Raw genomic sequence first — 20,637 nt, forward strand, 5'->3', positions numbered from 1 at the left:
AAAATAATAACATAATTAGACTAAGACACACTTGACAACATATAGTTTAATTTTAAACAATATGATGAAATAACACTTTTTTTCTTTCAGTTCTGACGAGAAAATAGGCTGACTCCAGATTATAGCTCAAATTAAATTTTAACTCAGAACAATTTTTATTAGAAGGCAACTTTTATTATTCTTTGAAGGGAATAACAGCCATAAGCATTAGCAAAGAATGAATAATCTTTCGAGATTTTATATATTTGAACCAGATATGGCTCATACTGATGGTCCCCTGTGATGAACTAGTCCTTTCTGCTTAATCTTAAATTTAATCAAAATTGCTGATAAAAATAAATAATTTGGATAGCTTCTTTGATAGTACAACAAAGGGAATATCTGGAATATATGGAGTGTTACTTATGCACCATGTAATAATAAACATTTAGAAGTAGATTTAACACTGAAAGACCTACGTTTCAAGGGATAGCATCACATATTACATATATAAGGAAGCACTGTTCATACTCATTTTATATCATAAATAAATTACTCACGTATTTAATAAAATATCAATTCATGGAGTCATAAAATATCCAGTAAAACATGCACCTTGAAGGAGTAGGGTCCTGGGTTTGGGCCCTGGCACCACATGGAAGCACCATGGATGACAGGGGGAGTTCCATGGAAGGTAGAGTGATGCTATGTATCTCTTTCCCCTCTCTAAATAAAAAGAATGAAATGGGGTCGGGCAGTAGCACAGCGTGTTGAGCGCACATGGCACACAGCGCACAGACCGGCATAAGGATCCCAGTTTGAGCCCCCAGCACCCCACCTGCAGGAGGGGTCTCTTCATGTGCAGTGAAACAGGTCTGCAGGTGTCTTTTTCTCCCCCTCTGTCTCCCCTCCTCTCTTGATTTCTCTCTGTCCTATCCAACACATCATCATCAATGGCAGCAATAACAAGGGCAACAAAATGGAAGGAAAAAAAAAAAGGCCTCCAGGAGCAATGGATTGATTCACAGTACAGGTACCAAGCCCCAGCAATAACCCTAGAGGCAAAAATAAATAAATAAATAAATAAATAAATGAAACAATGGGACTAGGAGGACACTTTAGAGTATCATCCATGCACAAAGCCTTTAAAAATAGGCACATTGAAACCAAATACAATAGGAAATCTAGAACGTGATATTAATTTTTTATATAATCCTAAGTATCATTTTCTCCTTACCTAACAGAAGAAGCTCCTATTAACAAAAAGGGAAATAACAGTTTAGATTTCAAACTAGAGTTTGTTTTTTTTTCTCTCCAATCAGATTTTTAGGGCTTTAAGATTCAGCTGTGGTAGAAGATAGGACACTTTTTTGCACACATTCAATATCCTTCCCTTTATCGAAGCAGAATGACTACTTTGTTTTGATCATCATCTTCAGCACTCCAAACGGTTCACCAATTTATCTAGTCCCCCCGTTTTTTTGTGACAGAAAACTCTGGCACACACCTGACACCATGGAACCCAACACTATGTATTTATATTTTTTACATATACACACTCACACCATAATTACTTGATAGGGTTTTCCAGCGTCATTTGGGTAATAATTTCTGATAAAGTCATTTGCAAATTCTACTTTCACAACTTATCTCTGTTAAATTCTGTAAGTACAATCTTTTACTTAGAGACAACTGTATAATTACAGTGTAATTATACAGTGTAATGCATATAACTGTACACTTAAGTATTTAAATAAATACCCACACAAATTTTCATTTATACCAAGTAGCTAGTTTATATTTATATGTTCATCTCAAGGGGGAAAAGCAACCATTTAGGAGTTCATAGAAAAATAAAGAACAGTTGACTGATGAAAGATGTTGACTTAACATTTCACTTATTTTTCTATCATCCATAACAAAACAAAAAAAAAAAGGCTGACCAACAATAGCTCACATAGAAAGTCTTATACTGTGGATAAATTCTAAAACATACCCTTTCTATAAGAGATCTAACTTTCCTGATTTGTTTTCTTCTCAAATTTAGACAAAATAATTGAGGCAATTAAAGATTAAAGTGTTATGTTTTCATTACTTTCGTGTACCTGTTTCATCAGGGAACCACTGGAACTACTTATTGCCAAAATGGCAAGTTACATACATGTCCATCAACTAGAAATACACAGCTTACCAACTGGTGTTTATTAAATGTACACAATATCTGTTTGTAATTGGCATTAAAAAGTTCAGTAATGCCCATCACAAATAATTCATCTGGACAGACTAAAAAGTAAACTGGTTAATTTAGAAAAACAAATTACCTGCGTAATAACATAAATATCTTGATAACAATGACCTAATGTGGTCTGGGAGTGTCTAGAAATTCTTGAGTTAATTATAACAACATGGTGATGGGCTTTTCAAGGTACTTTCTAAACTCAGCAAGCCACTGTGCTCCAACTGCTCCATCCACAACCCGATGATCGCAGCTGAGTGTAACAGACATCATGCTAGCCACATCAAATCTAGGAAAAGAGAAAGACATTAGGATTCTGAAAGCAATGACCAGACTCTAATAGCCAGCCAAAGTGCAGACTCCTATGCAATAATTCAACCAGGTAACATATTTTCTACCTACTCTTCATGCCCAGTACACTTTCCAGCTCAAATTAATAGCTTTGAAGAAACAGATTAAAATAGCCAGCAGAGGTCAGCAAATTACAACCCAAAGGGCAAATCCCTGACAAATGAAGATAGGCTGGAATTCATTTGTGCATTTCTTTTTATTCATTTATTTACCCTTTTGTTGCCCTTGTTGTTTACTATTGTTATTGATGTCATCATTGTTGGGTAGGACAGAGAGAAATGGAGAGAGGAGGGGAAGACAGAGAGGGGAAGAGAAAAACAGATACTTGCAGACCTGCTTCACTATCTGTGAAGCGACTCCCCTGCAGGTGGGGAGCGGGGGGGGGGGGGGGGGGGCCTCAAACCGGGATCCTTACACTGGTCTTTGCATTTTGCACCCGCTGAGCTACCATCTGTCTCCCCATTTGTGTATTTCTTATTCCTTCTTTCAAAAACATAAATTGCAGAGTATTTCTAAGAGATGATCCTCAATGACTCCTGAATTAAGAGTAAATAAGATTTCCTACCTTAAAACTACAGTTTATAAAATAAGAACTGTTGCCTAGAGAAATTATATGTTTATTTCAAGTCTACCTGAAGCTTCAGTATACCATGTTAGAAATTATAAAACTTCAGGTTTAGGCTCCGGCACCACCATAAGCCAGAGCTGAGCAGTGCTTTGGTTTATGTTTCTCTCTCAGAGATGAATAAAATACTTAAAAAGAACAGAAAAATTAGAAAAGTATGATTCAAAACAGGTATAATACAATATAATGGAAATGAGCTTAGTACTTACCCTTTTTCATTATCTGCTGGAACCAGTCTATCTTCTGAAGCTCCAATTGCCAATATACATGCTTGAGGTGGGTTAATAATAGCTGAGAAATTCTTAATTCCAAACATTCCTAAATTGGAAATTGTAAAAGTGCCACCCTAAAGGGAAAAATTCAAAGACTGTGTTAATTACTGGTTAACATAAATCAGAAAAAAGAGTGACAAATGTCTGTGAAAATACCTTGACAATAAATTTAGCAAAGGAGGGGGGCCGGTGGTGGCACCCCTGGTTGAGTGCACGTTGTAATGTACAAGGACTCAGGTTCAAGTTCCCAGTCTTTGGGGATGCTTTGTGAGTGGTTACAGGGCTACAGGTGTCTTTCTCTCTCTCCCTTTGCTCTTGATTTCTGGCTGTCTCTATCCAGTCAACAGAAATAATTTTTTTTTAATTATTTAAGAAAGGCCTCGGGTGGGGGTAGAGAGCATAATGGTTATAAGACTCTGATGCCTGAGGCTCTGATGTCCCAGATTTAATCCCTCCCCCCAACATACACACCATAAGTCAGAGCTGATGAGTGCTATGGTAAAACAATATAATAATAATAATAATAATAGTAGAAATGGGGAGGGACCAGTATGGGGATGGACGGTGTATCCAGTAAAGCACAAGTTCAAGCCATAGGTCGTCATCTTCAGCAGTTTCATGAGTGATAAAAACAAAAAAAAATCTACATTTGTTGTGCAGGCACTGAGCCCCAACAACAACCCTACTGGCAAAAACAAAAACAGAAACAAACAAACAAGCAAAGCCTGGAGAAATATCACAGTGGTTTACATAAGCCTCTGGCTTGAAAGTTCCAAGTCCATAAACCAGCACAGTTGAACAGTGCTCTAGTCAAAAGGTTCAAAAAAAAAAAAAAAAAAAAAAAGAATAAATACACAAAAAAGGGAAAATATATAAAGTAATTACTATGACCATTTCATAACAGAGTTGCATAGCTTAATTATATATAAACTACAGCTCTCCTGGGAAACCTCCATGTCTGCCATGAATGTGACCCAGTGCTGTGGTATCTTTTCATTTCTCCATTTCATTAAAAAAAATGTTTTGGACCGGAGGCATCACACTCCCAGATTTCAAACTGTATTATAGGGCCGTTGTCATCAAAACTGCTTGGTACTGGAACATGAACAGACACACTATTCCAGTGGAATAGAATTGAGAGCCCAGAAGAGCCCAGAATTGAGCCCTCACACCAATGGACATCTTATCTTTGACAAAGGGGCCCAGACTATTAAATGGGGAAAGCAGAGTCTCTTCAACAAATGGGTGTTGGAAAAAATGGGTTGAAACATGCAGAAGAATGAAACTGAATCATTGTATTTCACCAAATACAAAAGTAAATTCCAAGTGGATCAAGGACTTGGATGTCAGACCACAAACTATCAAATACTTAGAGGAAAATATTGGCAGAACTCTTTTCCGCATAAATTTTAAAGACATTTTCAATGAAACTAATTCAATAACAAAGAAGACTAAAGCAAGTATAAACCTATGGGTCTACATCAAATTAAAAAGCTTCTTCACAGCAAAAGAAACCACTACCCAAACCAAAAGACCCCTCACAGAATGGGAGAAGATCTTTACATGCCATACATCAGACAAGAGTTTAATAACCAACAAATATAAAGAGCTTGCCAGACTCAACAAGACAACAAATAACCCCATCCAAAAATGGGGGGAGGACTTGGACAGAATATTCACCACAGAAGAGATCCAAAAGGCCGAGAAACACATGAAAAAATGCTCCAAGTCTCTGATTGTCAGAGAAATGCAAATCAAGACAACAATGAGATATCACTTCACTCCTGTGAGAATGTCATACATCAGAAAAGGTAACAGCAGCAAATGCTGGAGAGGGTGTGAGGTCAAAGGAACCCTCCTGCACTGCTGGTGGGAATGTCAATTGGTCCAGCCTCTGTGGAGAACAGTCTGGAGAACTCTCAGAAGGCCAGAAATGGACCTACCCTATGACCCTGCAATTCCTCTCCTGGGGACATATCCTAAGGAACCCAACACATCCATCCAAAAAGATCTGTGTACACATATGTTCTTGGCAGCACAATTTGTAATAGCCAAAACCTGGAAGCAACCCAGGTGTCCAACAACAGATGAGTGGCTGAGCAAGTTGTGGTCTAGATACACAATAGAATACTACTCAGCTGTAAATAATGGTGACTTCACCGTTTTCAGCCGGTCTTGGATGGACCTTGAAAAAATCATGTTGAGTGAAATAAGTCAGAAACAGAAGGATGAATATGGGATGATCTCACTCTCAGGCAGAAGTTGAAAAACAAGATCAGAAAAGAAAACACAAGTAGAACCTGAAATGGAATTGGCATATCGCACCAAAGTAAAAGACTCTGGGGGTGGGTGGGTGGGGAGAATACAGGTCCATGAAGGATGATAGAGGACCTAGTGGGGGTTGTATTGTTATATGAGAAACTGGGGAATGTTATGCATGTACAAACTATTGTATTTACTGTTGAATGTAAAACATTAATTCCCCAATAAAGAAAAAAAAAATGTTTTGGGAGTTGGGCGGTAGCGCAGCGGGTTAAGCGCATGTGGTGTGAAGCCCAAGGACAGATGAAAGGATCCCAGTTCGAACCCCAGGCTCCCCACCTGCAGGGGGCTTGCTTCACAAGCGGTGAGGCGGGCCTGCAGATGTCTGTCTTTCTCTCCCCCTCTGTGTTCCCATCCTCTCTCCATTTCTCTCTGTCCTACTTAACAACAACAACAATAATAAATACAACAATGAAAAACAAGGGCAACAAAAGGGAAAATCAAAAAAAATTTTTTTAATTGTTTTTATACATTTTCTTATTATCAATGGAGCTATCTCTGGGGTTCACTGCCTGCAATGTTTCTAACGTACTCCTTTTTTTTTCTTTTTGATAAAGAAATTGAGGGGGGAAGGGAGAGATATCTGCAGCATTGTTTCACTGCTTACTGCAGGTGGGGGTTGAGGGCTTGAACTCAGTCCTTGTGCATGACAACATATGTACTCAATTGTGTAGGGCACCAGCCTGGCCTGTTACTTACTTTAAAAAAAAAAAACAAAAAACCAAAGCATTGCTCTGGCTTGTGGTACTATTGGTCACTGAACCTGGGAGCTCAGAGCCTTGGGCATGAAATTTACTTTTACAGCCATTATGCTATCTCCACAGTTCACTCTTTGTATCTCATAAAAGACTGGCCTGGATGGAGTAGTGAAATAAAAACAAACAAAACCCAACCCAGTGCTAACTTACATGTCAATAATATCAACACAAGTTGAACTCTCTTAAACATACTTTTCAAACTTTTGGTCATTCAATTTTTTTTTTTTTGCCTCAGGGTTCTTGCTGGAGCTTGGTGCCTGCATTAATCCTGTGGCCATTTTCTTTTTCTGATTTTTTTCTTTTTTTTTTTTTGACAGAGAGAAGTCCAGAGGGGAGGGGAAGATAGAGAGGGAGAAAAAGAGACACCTGCAGACCTGCTGCAGCGCTTCTGAAGCTCCCCTCTGTAGGCGGGGAACTAGGGGCTTGAACCAGGATTCCTGGCGCAGGTCCTTGTGTTTGTACTACATGCGTTAAACTCAATGTGCCACAGTATGAACCCCTCAATTTTTCTTTATTTTTTTAAAAAAATATTTATTCCCTTTTGTTGCCCTTGTTTTATTGTTGTAGTTATTATTGTTCTTCTTCTTCTAGCGTTTGCCCTTCTTCCGTAGCCAGTCAACAGCGTCAGGTTGAGCCTGATGTAAAGTTTCGAGACCTCCTTTGAATCTGGAGAGGTGGCAGTCGTTGACTATGTGGGTCATAGTCTGTCTGGAGCCGCAGGGGCAGTTCAGGTCGTCTCTGGCTCCCCAGCGATGGAACATAGCGGCGCACCGGCCATGGCCTGTTCGATAGCGACTGAGGAGGGCCCAATCATAACATGCTAGGTCAAAGCCGGGTTGACGCTTGCAGGGGTCTCGTTGTTGGATAGGACAGAGAGAAATGGAGAGAGGAGGAGAAGACAGACAGGAGGAGAGAAAGACACCTGCAGACCTGCTTCACCGCCTATGAAGCGACTCCCCTGCAGGTGGGAAGCCGGGGTTCGAATCGGGATCCTTATGCCGGTCCCTGCGCTTTGCGCCACCTGCGCTTCACCCGCTGTGCTACAGCCCAACTCCCTCAATTTTTTTTATTTTCTCAAATTTTAATACAGGGTAAGATCAAAAGATATTCAAGATTCGGGGACCTATGAAGTGGCTCACCTGGGGGCAGCTGCTTTACTATATTTGCACCAAGGTTCAAGCCCCCCGTAAACAACATGGGAGTATTATGGCACTGGAGAAATCTAAGTGCTATGAAGTCTCTCCTGCTCTATTTCAAACTAAAAATAATTTGTCTAGAGTGGTGAAGCTAAAGTAACCAAAAAACAAAACAAAACAAAACATAATTCTTCAGCTACAGGATGAATAAATAATAAATACCTTACCTGGAATTCATGTGGTTGAAGTTTCCCCTCTCGTGCTTTGGTTGCTAAAGAAACAACATCATTAGCAATAGCTTCCAGTCCTTTTATATGTGCATTAAATACAATGGGAGTGATGAGTCCTGCAGGGGTACTGACTGCAACGCTGATATCAACAACATGATTTCTGTTTACAAAGGAAAAGACACAAGGAAATTTCAATAATCGTCAGAAATATTTATTTATTTCTTTCTCCCTCCCGGGTTATCGTTGGGGTTGGTGCCTGTACTATGAATCCACTGCTCCTGTGGACATTTATTTATTTATTTATTTATTATGTTTTTGATAGGAAAGAAATTGAGAGAAGGGGAGCTAGAAAGGGAAATAAAAAAAAAAAAAGGGAAATAGACATGTGCAGACCTGCTTTATCACTTGTGAAGTAAGCCCCCTGCAGGTAGAGAGCTGGGGGCTAGAACCAGGGTCCTTATATAGGTCCTTGAGCTTCATACCATGTGCGCTTAAACTGATGTGCTGCCTCCCGGCCCCCGGCAATATTTATTAAAAGCCTTTATATTAAGTTCAACAATAGGCTGGTTTCACTTGCACTAGCCTTCCACTAACCTGCCTTGACTAATACATGGGTGTAGGTAGGGGGAATGAGCTTGAATTATGAGAGGAAATAGACTGGCTGGAGTGATTCTGCATGCAGAGCCTAAACAGATAAAAGAGTTATGGGAATGAAATCCACTGTGGGAGAAACAGGAGTGATTAGATGGAGCGTTTTGGTGTTTCAGAACATGAAAGTAGGATTCCTAACTTTTCTATCCCATGCACACTTGTGCATTTGGGTTTCTTCTCAGAGTATATGTTTATTTGCATGCAGTGCCAGTGATGGAGCTTAAGACCTCATGCATGAAAAGCATGAGCTCTACCTGAACCACTCCCTGGCCTAGTTTTAGTTTTAAGTGAAAAAGGGAACAATGAGTGAATAAATGGGAGATACCAAAGTACTGCTCCAAAATCCAGAGTTCTACTGGTTTGTGCCAGGGCAAGAAGGCAGGGTTACTACTGAGTCACCTAAAATGGTCTTCAGCACATATTGTTTTTCAGATGAGAGAGGAAGAGACAGAGAATGAAAGATAACAGCAACAAAGCTTCTTTTGAAGTGATAGGGACCGGACTAGACCGTATCTAAATCAGAGGAGATCATATGCATGATCTCAACACACTACCCCCAAGAACTGTAATCTGCCCCTAAATACTTTTTGTGTTTGCATTTATCAGAGAACTGCTCAGCTCTGGTTTACAGCAGTGCTGGGATTGAATGTGGTACCTTTAGTGCCTCATGCCATATACTTTTTTTTTTTTAACCAGAAAACTGAGTAAACTGGTATGCTGTTTCCATTGGTAATTATTAATTTTCCCGCTGGTGTTTCCTAGTCTGCTCATTATTGAATTCAGCAAACAGTACATGTTTAATAAATATATGATGAATGACCATACAAAAAATATTAACGGGGTGGAGTGGTAGCATAGATGATTAAGAGCACATGGCGCGAAGCGCAAGGACCATTTTAAGGATCCCGGTTTGAGCCCCTAACTCCACACCTGCAGGGGGGTCATGTCATAAGCAGGGAAACAGGTCTGCAGGTGTCTTTCTCTCCCCGTCTTCCCTTCCTCTCTCATTTCTCACTGTCTTATCCAACAACAATGAAAAAAATAACAAGAAGGATAAAAAAGGGCAACAAAAGGGAAAAAATAGCCTCCAGGAGCAGTGGGTTTATAGTGTAGGCACCAAGCCCCAGTGATAACACTGGAGGCAGAAAAAAAAATTAGTGAGGCTAGGAAGATAGCACAGCAGTTTACATGGCTAGGAATTATGTGCAGTATTCCTAACATAATTATTTATTTTCAACCACAGCACTGTTTACCCCTGGGCCTATGTTGGCATGGAGATTAAACCTGGGACTTCAGCGTAACAGATTTGTAGTAGCAAAAATACTAGAATCAATTCTTACATAGATCAACTGGTAAATAGAGATATTAAAAGTAGGATACTGAAACAATTAAGAATTAACAGCAATTAGATGTGAGGGCGATCTGGCTGCGACATCTGTCACCCCACTGATCGCCAAGGTTGATTCGGCTGATCTGGCTGGCTAGGTGGGTGTCCCCTTTCTCCCTCACCGCTCCATGTGCGTCCCTCCCGAAGCTGTGCGCTCAGTTGAAGAGGACGGCCTTCCCCGAATAGAGACAGACTGGTCTTCGGTCGAGGGTATACGAGTAGCTGCGTTCCCCTACTAGAACCTCCAAACAAGCTCTCAAGAATTAATAGCAATAAAAATGGATAAACTGGGACCCAGGAGACTTTCATGCCTGAAACTCAAGAGGTTCCAGATCCAATTTATGGCATCACCACAGCAGAGCTGAGCAGTGCTCTGACTTAAAAAAAAGTGAATAAGCTGATATATAACATGACTACATACTAAAGATCATTAAATGTCAAAAATATTAAGATCTATGCAAAACACCACTTATTTTGGTTCCAATTCTATAAAAGGTTTAGAAAAAAAGAAATCTGTATTGAGAGACAGCTCAGCAGACTATCTAGAACAAGAGTGGGTTCAACTAGAAGTAGAAACTCACTATAAAAGACTTTCATGATATTTGGGAAGATGATATGAAAATTCAAGACAAATGTAAATAACTCAGAGAAATTAGTTTGATATCAAAATTAGACTGTTGTGAAAGACATGTAAGTATGCAGATTTAACAAAAATTGAGAAGTTATAAACATAGAATAAGTGAATCTTAAAACATATATAAGTTTTGGCAAATTATCTCCTCCTCCCTCTCTCCCTCTCACACACACACACATACTTACTCTCTCTCCCTCCCTCTCCTCACCTTACTGTCTCTCATATATATAAAAGATTGAAAAAAACTGTAAGAGCAGTGAGTACATATAAAAAGCATTGATTTTTACCTTGAGATAGTCTAGATTCAAATCCTGGCTCACCATTATTTGGCTATGAAATCTTGGAAAGGTTGTTTAATTTCTTAGCACTTTTTTTCCTATCTGAAATATGGTAAAAATAATAGCACCTACCTGACAGGTTTTGGGGTAAACTCTACTCACCTGCTAGTCTCTTAAGTGACAAAGTAATAATAATAAAATAAGTAATACAAGAAAACTGTTTGTAGACATATACCTCCCCAGCGGTATTATACTTACTGTCTTATAACTGTGTCCAGCCAAGAAGAATTTGCTTCCGGTACTTTTAAACATGCCAAAGCTGAAGCTTTAATGATGAAGTCATTGACAGAAACTTTGCTTTTTCCTTCTAACATCTGTAAAAGATAAGAAGTGATAGTCTTTTTTAAAAAAATTGTCTTTCAAAACTAAAACTATACATAAACTCTTAGAAAAATGGTGGGGGTGTGGGAAGGGGTAGAAGTCAGAAATGTTTGAGTTGAAGAGGGTGAAGTGAAACCAGAAGTTGGTTCATTCATCTTGGACCAAGTGACTGAACCTGGGTGTTTGGACACCGTAACATATGTGCTTAACGACATGCACTACTGCCCAGCCCCTTCTTTCTTTTTATGAATAATATGGTTTTATTTTTTTGTATTGGGAGGATCAATGGCTTACAGTCAGTATAGTTGTTGATACATATGTAAAATTTCTGTTTTCTGCAGAACACTCTCACCCCAGCCTAGATGCTCCTCCACCATTTTGACCAGGATCTAGACAATAGCACAGAACAATCTGAACACGAAATTTATAGTACTATCAAAATAATACCTAGAATTAAATTTAACAAAAATTTAAAAAATGGGAAGGGAGGGTTTGGAAGGACATAAAAAGGGTCATTGGGTATTATGTCCATATGTCAACAACCATACTGCCCAATAAAATAGGGGGAGTAAAACAGTAGTACAAAGCTTACACTTTAAAAATATATAGCTGGGGGTCGGGCAGTGGCGCAGTGGGTTAAGCGCATGTGGCGCAAAGCGCAGGGACTGGCGTAAGGATCCCGGTTCGAGCCCCCGGCTCCCCACCTGCAGGGGAGTCGCTTCACAGGCGGTGAAGCAGGTCTGCAGGTGTCTATCTTTCTCCTTCTCTGTCTTCCCCTCCTCTCTCCATTTCTCTCTGTCCTATCCAACAACGAATTGCGTCAACAAGGGCAATAATAATAACCACAATGAAGCTACAACAAGGGCAACAAAAGGGGGGAAAAAATGGCCTCCAGGAGCGGTGGATTCATGGTGCAGGCACCGAGCCCAGCAATAACCCTGGAGGAGGAGAAAAAAAAAAAAAAAAAATATATATATATATAGCTGAGGGAGTCAGGCGGCAGCGGAGCAGGTTATGTGCAATGGCGCGAAGCGCAAGGACCAGCATAAGGATCCTGGTTTGAACCCCTGGCTCCCCACCTGCAAGGGGTTTGCTTCACAAGAGGTCTGCAGGTGTCTTTCTGTCCCCCTCTATGTCTTCCCCTCCTCTCTCTATTTCTCTTTGTCCTATCCAACAGTGCCATCAATAACAACAACAATAACCACAACAATGATGAAACAACTAGGGCAACAAAAGGGAAAAAATAGCCTCCAGGAGCAGTGGATTCAAGCCCCAGCAATAACCCTGGAGGCAAAAAAAAAAAAAAATTAAAAATTAAAAAAAAAATTGCATACAAATATAGCTGAAATTAATGATAACCTAAATATAGGGAAGCATCCCATGTTCATGGAGAAATAACAGTTATATTAAGATGGTAACACTCCCCAAATTGACCTGTAGATTCAATGAAATACCTGTACCTGTAGGGTCTATTCCAATACACAAGACAGAATAATGGTAACCTAGGTCTGGGGAGGATGGAAAGATTGGGACAAAGATTATGGTCAAGATACAATTTTTTTTTCCTTTTGGTGGGTGAAGGAATAGAGATAATGAAAATTATTGTAAAATATGATTTTTCTTGATCACATTTTGCGTAGCTTTACCTGTTGTGTCACTATCTAGCCACTAATATCTTTTAAAAATGTTTTCTTTTACATAAGAGAGAGTTTCACATCAAAGTGAGAGAAGTCAGAACCACTCTAGTAGATGGGGTACCAGCAATTGAAGTGGGAGCCTCAGGTATGCAACAGACAAATTTTACTTAAAAGTCAGTTTTAAGAAAACCATCAGTCACATTTACTAGTTTCTCTTAATGTTTAATTCACCATGTCAAAATCCTTCTGTTCAAAGTTTATTCCCTAAATCATCAATTGTGTATCCACTCCATCTCTCAAGTATGCCATCCATATTTCCATTCATTAAAATTACTTTGGGCTAGGCAGATAATGTAACAGTTATGCAAACAGACTTTCCTGCTTGAGGCTCCTAGGTCCAAGGTTTACCTTCAGCCATCACTGTAAGCCAGAGATGAATAATCCTCTGATCTTTTTTTTCTTTCTTTTTTTAAAAAAATATTTATTTATTTATTCCCTTTTGTTGCTTGTTGTTTTATTGTTGTAGTTACTATTGTTGTTGTCATTGTTGGATAGGACAGAGAGAAATGGAGAAAGGAGGGAAAGACAGAGGGGGGAGAGAAAGACAGACACTTGGAGACCTGCTTCACCACTTGTGAAGCAACTCCCCTGCAGATGGGGAGCACCGGGCTCGAACCGGGATCCTTAGGCCAGTCCTTGTATTTTGCACCACGTGCGCTTAACCGCTGCGCTATCGCCCAACTCCCTCTTTCTTTTTTTAGAGTCAGACTTGCTCCTAAGTTTTTTTGATTTTTTAAATAATTTATTTATTTATTCCCTTTTGTTGCCCTTGTTGTCATTTCTGATCTCTGTCTCTCTCACTCACTAAAATAATATCAATAAAAATATATTTAGCACAAAGCACAAGGACCGGCATAAGGATCCTGGTTCGAACCCCGGCTCCCCACCTGCAGAGGAGTGGCTTCACAGGCAGTGAAGCAGGTCTGCAGGTGTCTATCTTTCTCTCCCCCTCTTTGTCTTCCCCTCCTCTCTCCGTTTCTCTCTGTCCTATCCAACAACGACAACAATAATAAATACAACAATAAAACAACAAGGGCAACAAAAGGGAATAAATAAATAAAATAAAATATTAAAAAAATATATATATATTTAAATAAATAAAAGCTAAAATAAAATCACTTAAAAAAACCCCAAAAGAGTCAGGTGGTAGCACAGTGGGTTAAGCACACATGGCGAGAAGTGCAAGGACCAGCTTAAGGATCCCGGTTTGAGCCCCCAGCTCCCCACCTACAGGGGAGTCATTTCACAAGTGGTGAAGCAGGTCTGGAGGTGTCTGTCTTTCTCTCCCCCTCTCTGTCTTCCCCATCTCTCTCCATTTCTCTCTGTCCTAAGAACAATGATATCAATAACAACAATAACTACAACAATGAAAAAACAAGGGCAACAAAAGGGAAAATATATTAAAAAAAAACATTTTTTAAAAAATCCCTAACTAAAATGAACTTCAACTTTTTTGTCATCCTAATTTTTGCCCCCATGGCTCAACCAAGTTTTTCTATATCACTGAATTCTTTTAACTACTTTCACTATTCTCCAACTTCTCTGAACTCCTCTAATACTTAACCTATGCAATAAAATTAAGCAGAGGAGGGGGAGTAACTATATAGAGACAGATCAACAAGTACTTATTTTATTTTGAACCAGAGCACTGCCCTGGTTTATGGTAGAGTGGGGGATTGAACTTGGGACTTTGGAGCCTCAGACATGAGTCTTTTTCCATAACTATTATGTTACCTACCCCGACAAATACTTTTTCCCTTCCTTCTTACCTCCCTTTCATTCTTGCTTTCTTTCTTTGCCTCCAAGGTTAGTGCTGGTGCTCAGTGCTGGCACTGCAAATCCACTGATTATGGTGGCCATTGTTTACATTTATGTTCTATTTTAATTGACAGGACAGAGAGAAATTGAGAGGAAAGGGAATAGTGAGGGAGCAAGAAAGACACCAGCAGACCTGTTTCACCACTTATGAAGGATTCCCATTCCAAGTAGGGAGCAGGGTTTCAAACACAGGTCATTTCTCGGGTCCTTGCACATAGTACTACGTGCGCTTATTAACTGGGTGTGCCATCGCCCAGCCTCCAATACTTTTTCTTTAATAAGACATGTCTCCCCTCTTTTTCACTTATATTGTGTCTCCAATGATATTATAAATTCATATAGAGGAAGGTGTGTTTTCCCAAGAGTACCTTATGCTAAACACTAGTAAGAAGGAGGCTTGGTACTTGACTATAAACAGAAAGCAAACATACTGTTTCTTACCTACCAAGAGACTCAGGTATGGCATCCTAGTGAATCTGCTAGGCTAAAATGGATCCATGGGAAAGGCAACTTTAAATGAAAAGTTGTAATCAAGGGTTAGAAAATTAATTTTTTTCGAGGATTTTCTCTGCAAGTTAAAATCAATATATACTTTCCACCATCAACTGACATAATGTAAAAAATATATACATATATCAGCAAAATGCAAGTTTATTGGGGTAAAAAGGTTTTTAGAACTTAGAGAGCTAGAAATTTCCAGACCTTTTACCTTATTAAGTTCTTTCCGTACCAACAAAACTTCTCCCATATTTACATCAACAGAAAGGTAATAATGAGGTATGGTTTGCTTAGATTGCATTAACCGCTGTGCAATAACCTGAAACAAAGAGATTAAGAAAATCAATTATCTTAAGTAGAGATCTGATCTAATTCCAGACTATCTGGCCTTTCACTCTGCCTACCCAACAGGGCTTAACTCAAGCACTGTTAGAAATGGAATATAGGAGCCTATACCATAACTTAGCCCCACTTAGTACTATTTAATCAGAACTATTTAATTGTTTACCCCAAATACTGAATTGGCCAAGCCAAGTATCTCTTAAACTAATCACTTAAAATTCTCAGTGAAAAGAATTCACCTTTAGTGTTTCAAACTATGCAATCAAACAATCTGAGTAAAGATACTCCTAACAGTTTTCATCCCAGACTTATGGTTAACAGCCTTACACGACGAATGTTGCTGACTGGGATATCTGTGAAGACACCTGTAGGAACTGGTGCCACTCCTGGAGCTGGGGGAGGCACAGCAGCTGCTGGAGCCTAAAGGACAAGAAAAAAGCATCCTTAGAAACAGTGACTCAGTCTTACTATAAGTTGTTAATACTAATGACTTCACAAATACTAGTAGCTTTTTTAAAAAATATATTTTTATTTATTTCCTTTTGTTGCCCTTGTTGTTTTTTATTGTTGTAGCTATTATTGTTGTTATTGATGTCGTCGTTGTTGGATAGGACAGAGAGATATGGAGAGGAGGGGAAGACAGAGAGGGGGAGAGAAAGACAGACACCTGCAGACCTGCTTCACAGCCTGCAAAGCGACTCCCCTGCAGGTGGGGAGCCAGGGGCTAGAACTGGGATCCTTATGTCAGTCCTTATGCTTTGCGCCACGTGTGCTTAACCCACCGTGCTACCATCCAACTCCCAATACTAGTGGCTTCTTTACAGACAGCAAAGAAACATGAAAAGGTTTATGGAGAAATAACTTTTTCGGGGCCAAGCAGTAGTGCACTTGGTTAAGCACACATATAAAAGTGTGCAAGAATGCAGGTTCAGGGAGTCAGGCGGTAGCACAGTGGGTTAAGCACACATGGAAGTGGAAGGACTGGCGTAAGAATCCAGGTTCGAGCTGCCAGCTCCCCACCTGTAGGGGAGTTGCTTCACAAGCGGTGAAGCAGTCTATAGGTGTCTATCTTTCTCTCCTCCCTGTCTTCCCCATCTCTCTCCATTTCTCTCTGTCCTAACCAATAACGATGACAACAGCAGTAGTAATAACAACTACAACAATAAAAAACAAGGGCAACAAAAGGGAAAATACATAAATATTAAAAAAAAATGCAGGTTCAACCTCCTGGCCCCCACCTGTAGTGGGGGGGGGACACTTCATGAGTGGTGAAACAGGGCTGCAGGTGTCTCTCTATCATCCCCTCCCCCCTCTCAATTTCTCTGTCTCTATCCAATAATAAACAAATAAATAAATAAAAAGAGAAATAACTTTTTCTATCCCCAAGGAGTAAAAGGACTCAGTTTAGATGGTTGCTTAAGAACTGTTTGCTTTTGATGAAGCTGGGGCCATATCGTCTACCTGATTTCACTGCTTCCTAGTAACTTCTTATTCAGAGACACAGAGAGTGACATTACTACACCATAACTTCCCCCTGGTATCACAGAGGAATGTACCCTACTCAGTGAGCTGTCTCTCTGGCCATTGTTTTTACTGTCAATGCCTAAAATTCTGTAATCATGTTCCTCCCCCCACTTAATCATTTATTTATTTATTTATTTTTAAATTTTATTTATTTACTCATGAGAAAGACAGGAGGAGAGAGAAAGAACCAGACATCACTCTGATGTGCTGCCCAGGATTGAACTCAGTACCTCATGCTTGAGAGTCCAGTGCTTCATCCACTGCACCACCCCCCCCCAGACCACTAATTTATTTCTCATAGTTCTGGAGAATGGGGAATTTAGGCTCAATATGCTAAATGATTGGGTTGTGGTGAAATATGGCTCCTAGATAGCCAAAGACTGTTTTCTTGCTGTGTTCTCACATGGTAGAGAGAATAAAAACATGTATTCCCAGTCAATAATATTTATACACCTTTCCTATATTTGGGAGCTACTCTCTTCCCTGATCCAGCTTTCTGGTCCTTCTGCCAGCCATGACATCACCTCCCCAGACAATTAGGACCCACCTGCATATCAGATTTCAGGCTCAGGCAAAAAACAAAAAACAAATTAAAAAAATCACTAGTATAGCCACAGGCCCTTTGGAATATAACTAAAATATGCCTGCTAGCTATCTACAAAATGGAGGGGCTCCCAAGACTTCATCTGCACTATTCCAGCCTTTAGGTCCATGATTGCTCAACAATTTGCTTGGCTTTGTATGTTAACTCTATTTTCAACCACCAGGTTCCAGATGCTAGCATGATGCTAACCAGACTTCCCTGGACAGACAACCCCACCAATGTGTCCTGGAGCTCTGCTTCCCCAGAGCCCTTCCCTAATAGGGAAAGAGAAAGACAGGCTGGGAGTATGGATCGACCTGTCAACGCCCATGTTCAGCGGGGAAGCAATTACAGAAGCCAGACCTTCCACCTTCTGCATCCCACAGAGACCTTGGGTCCATACCCAGAGGGTTAAGAGGGGATGGATACAGAGTTCTGGCGGTGGGAATTGTGTGAAGCTGTACCCCTCTTATCCTTTAGTTTAGTCAATGTTTCCTTTTTATAAATAAAAAATTTTTAAAAACAACAACAACAACAACAAAAAACACACCACCGATTCCACTGTGGAAGTGAAACCTCCCTTACACACACACACACACACACACACACACACACACTCACATTCTGAGCCTGATAACCTATCAAAGACCTACTTTCAGATGACATCACATTGGGTATTAGGATTTCAGTAAGTGAATTTAAAGAGGATATAGGTGGGGGGGAGACAGCACAATGCAGGTTAAATTCCCAGCACTACCATAAACCAGAGTGGAACAGTGCTCTGGTACAAAAAAACAAAAACAAAAACAAAATTAAAGGGGAGGAGAAGGGAAGATAGCATAACGATTATGAAAAAGGCTTTCCTGTTGGTCTCTCTCTTAGTATCTTTCCCTCTGTATTCCTCCCATTAAAAATAAATGAATGCTTCACAAGCGGTGAAGCAGGTCTGCATGCAGGTGTCTATCTTTCTCTCCCTGTCTTCCCCTCCTCTCTCCATTTCTGTCCTATCCAACAATGACATCAATAACAACAACAATAATAACAACAATAAAAAACAAGGGCAACAAAAGGGAATAAATATTTAAAAAAAATAAATGAATGACATTTTATTAAGAGGAGGAGGAGTGTGGTTCTATTAAATTTTTAATTCACTACTCAAGAAACAGGACTGCACATCAGTGTAGCATTTCTTTGCCTCTGTATATGAATGACAACATATTCATACATGATATATAAACTAGTCTAACAAGTCATACAAAGTGTTTTGCAGAGACAAGACTGGAGAAAAAAAAAAAGTCAACTGTAACTCACAGGAGCAGCAGCTTTCGTAGGCACAAAAGAGTCAATGTCCTTCTTGATGATTCTACCATCTGGTCCCGTCCCTATAAGAGATACAGAAATACCACACATGAGAGCATACTGCTGTTGCATCTGTACTGACACCAATCCTGAAGTACAAGTTTTAAGGGTCCTTGCAGAAATCCTCTCAAGAGATCATTGTCTTAATCCTGCCTATTAAATTGATCCATCAAAAACACCAGCTTTTGATCTACGGTAGAAACCATAATGGTCATGCAAAGAGACACTCATGCTTGAGGCTCTGAAGTCCCAGGTTTAATCCCCCATACCACCATAAACCAGAGCTGAGCAGTGCTCTGGTAAAAAACAAACAAACAAACAAACAAAAAACCATCAGCCTTTGTCAATTACTAACTTGGTTTTATTTTTGGTAGAACATAGGCATGATTGCAGTTCTCAGGCCACCTTTTCACTTAGAGTCAGACAGAGATAGACATCACACCATCAGTGCAATGGTAACTCTCATTTGGTACCATGGCTTGAACTCACGGCAAGGAATGTTCCCTACACAGTTGAGGTCTTGTCAATGATTAATTTTAATTCACAGAGTACTCTTACTTGAACTATAGTAGTTCAATTCTTTTTAACTATTGCAAGTTTTCTTTTATTCTTTTTTTTAACTAATTTTTTTGCCTCCAGGGTTATTGCCGGGGCTCAGTGCCAGTACTACAGATCCAATGATCCTGATGGCCATTTTTCATTTTATTGGCTAGGACAAGAGAGAAATTGGGGGGGGGGGGAGACAGACACGAAGAGAGAAAGACACACCAGCAGTACGTGCTTCACTGCTTCTGAAGCTTCCCCCCTGCATGGTAATGTGTGCCTGGCCTCCTCTTTTATTCTTACTATTTATCTTTGAGCGTTTTGTCTAATTAAAATTTATTTTTTCATTTTTTTTTACTTTTACGTTAGAATAATATTTTATCTATTTTTATGAATCCAGGGCACCACACATGGGTGACCTTTTTGTTTAGAGAGAGAGAGGGAGAGACACAACACCATCCTCCTGTGTTGGTTCCCAAGCTGGTCTGCGTGTGTGGCAAGGCATGTACCCCTCTATCCAGTGTCGATTCCCAGTAGTAGGAGTAGGAGTAGGAATAGAAGTTTACATGTAGCACATTTAGACCTCCAAAGAAAGTCTAGCTGCTCTCTCTTAATTTGAGCCAAAAAGTCCTTTCTGAACCCTGAGACAGGCCTGTTACATTCTCGATTCATCTGACCAAAAACACCCATCTAAATATAGAGATAACAGATATGGTAATGATTGTTTTGTACGGATCAGGACAGCCAATTGTCTTCATCCCAAAAAGCATCCACTAAGATTATATCATTTTTATAAAACTCACTTTTTCTGTGGTCTCCATTATCCATAGCTTTCTCTCAGTAGGTCTAAACTGAAGGAAAATGAAGGGTAGGGGTAGATAGCATAACGGTTATGCAAACAGACTCTCATGCCTGAGGCTCCAAAGTCCCAGGTTCAATCCCCTGCACCACTATAAGCCAGAGCTGAGCAGTGCTCTGGTAAAAAAAAAAAAAAAAAAAGGGAAGGAAAGAAATGCAATGTCAAATACAAGAA

The 20,637-nt window shown here is 39.8% G+C and overlaps 1 protein-coding gene across 1 annotated transcript in view; it reads right to left on the minus strand.

Moving 5' to 3' along the window:
• Nucleotides 1-30: 30 nt before the first annotated feature.
• The window catches only part of DLAT (dihydrolipoamide S-acetyltransferase), a 38,013-nt gene continuing 17,406 nt past the window's right edge, over nt 31-20,637 (minus strand). The window contains exons 8-14 of the mRNA XM_007537466.3: nt 19,014-19,084; nt 15,923-16,015; nt 15,465-15,572; nt 11,118-11,233; nt 7,907-8,069; nt 3,401-3,537; nt 31-2,504 (exon numbers count right to left, since the gene is read on the minus strand). Coding sequence (XP_007537528.1) covers nt 2,375-2,504; nt 3,401-3,537; nt 7,907-8,069; nt 11,118-11,233; nt 15,465-15,572; nt 15,923-16,015; nt 19,014-19,084 — 818 coding nt within the window. The 3' untranslated portion in view covers nt 31-2,374. The remainder of the gene's footprint in view (nt 2,505-3,400; nt 3,538-7,906; nt 8,070-11,117; nt 11,234-15,464; nt 15,573-15,922; nt 16,016-19,013; nt 19,085-20,637) is intronic.

The sequence above is a fragment of the Erinaceus europaeus genome, chromosome 20 (assembly GCF_950295315.1).
Source record: "Erinaceus europaeus chromosome 20, mEriEur2.1, whole genome shotgun sequence".
NCBI classification, from domain to species: domain Eukaryota; kingdom Metazoa; phylum Chordata; class Mammalia; order Eulipotyphla; family Erinaceidae; genus Erinaceus; species Erinaceus europaeus.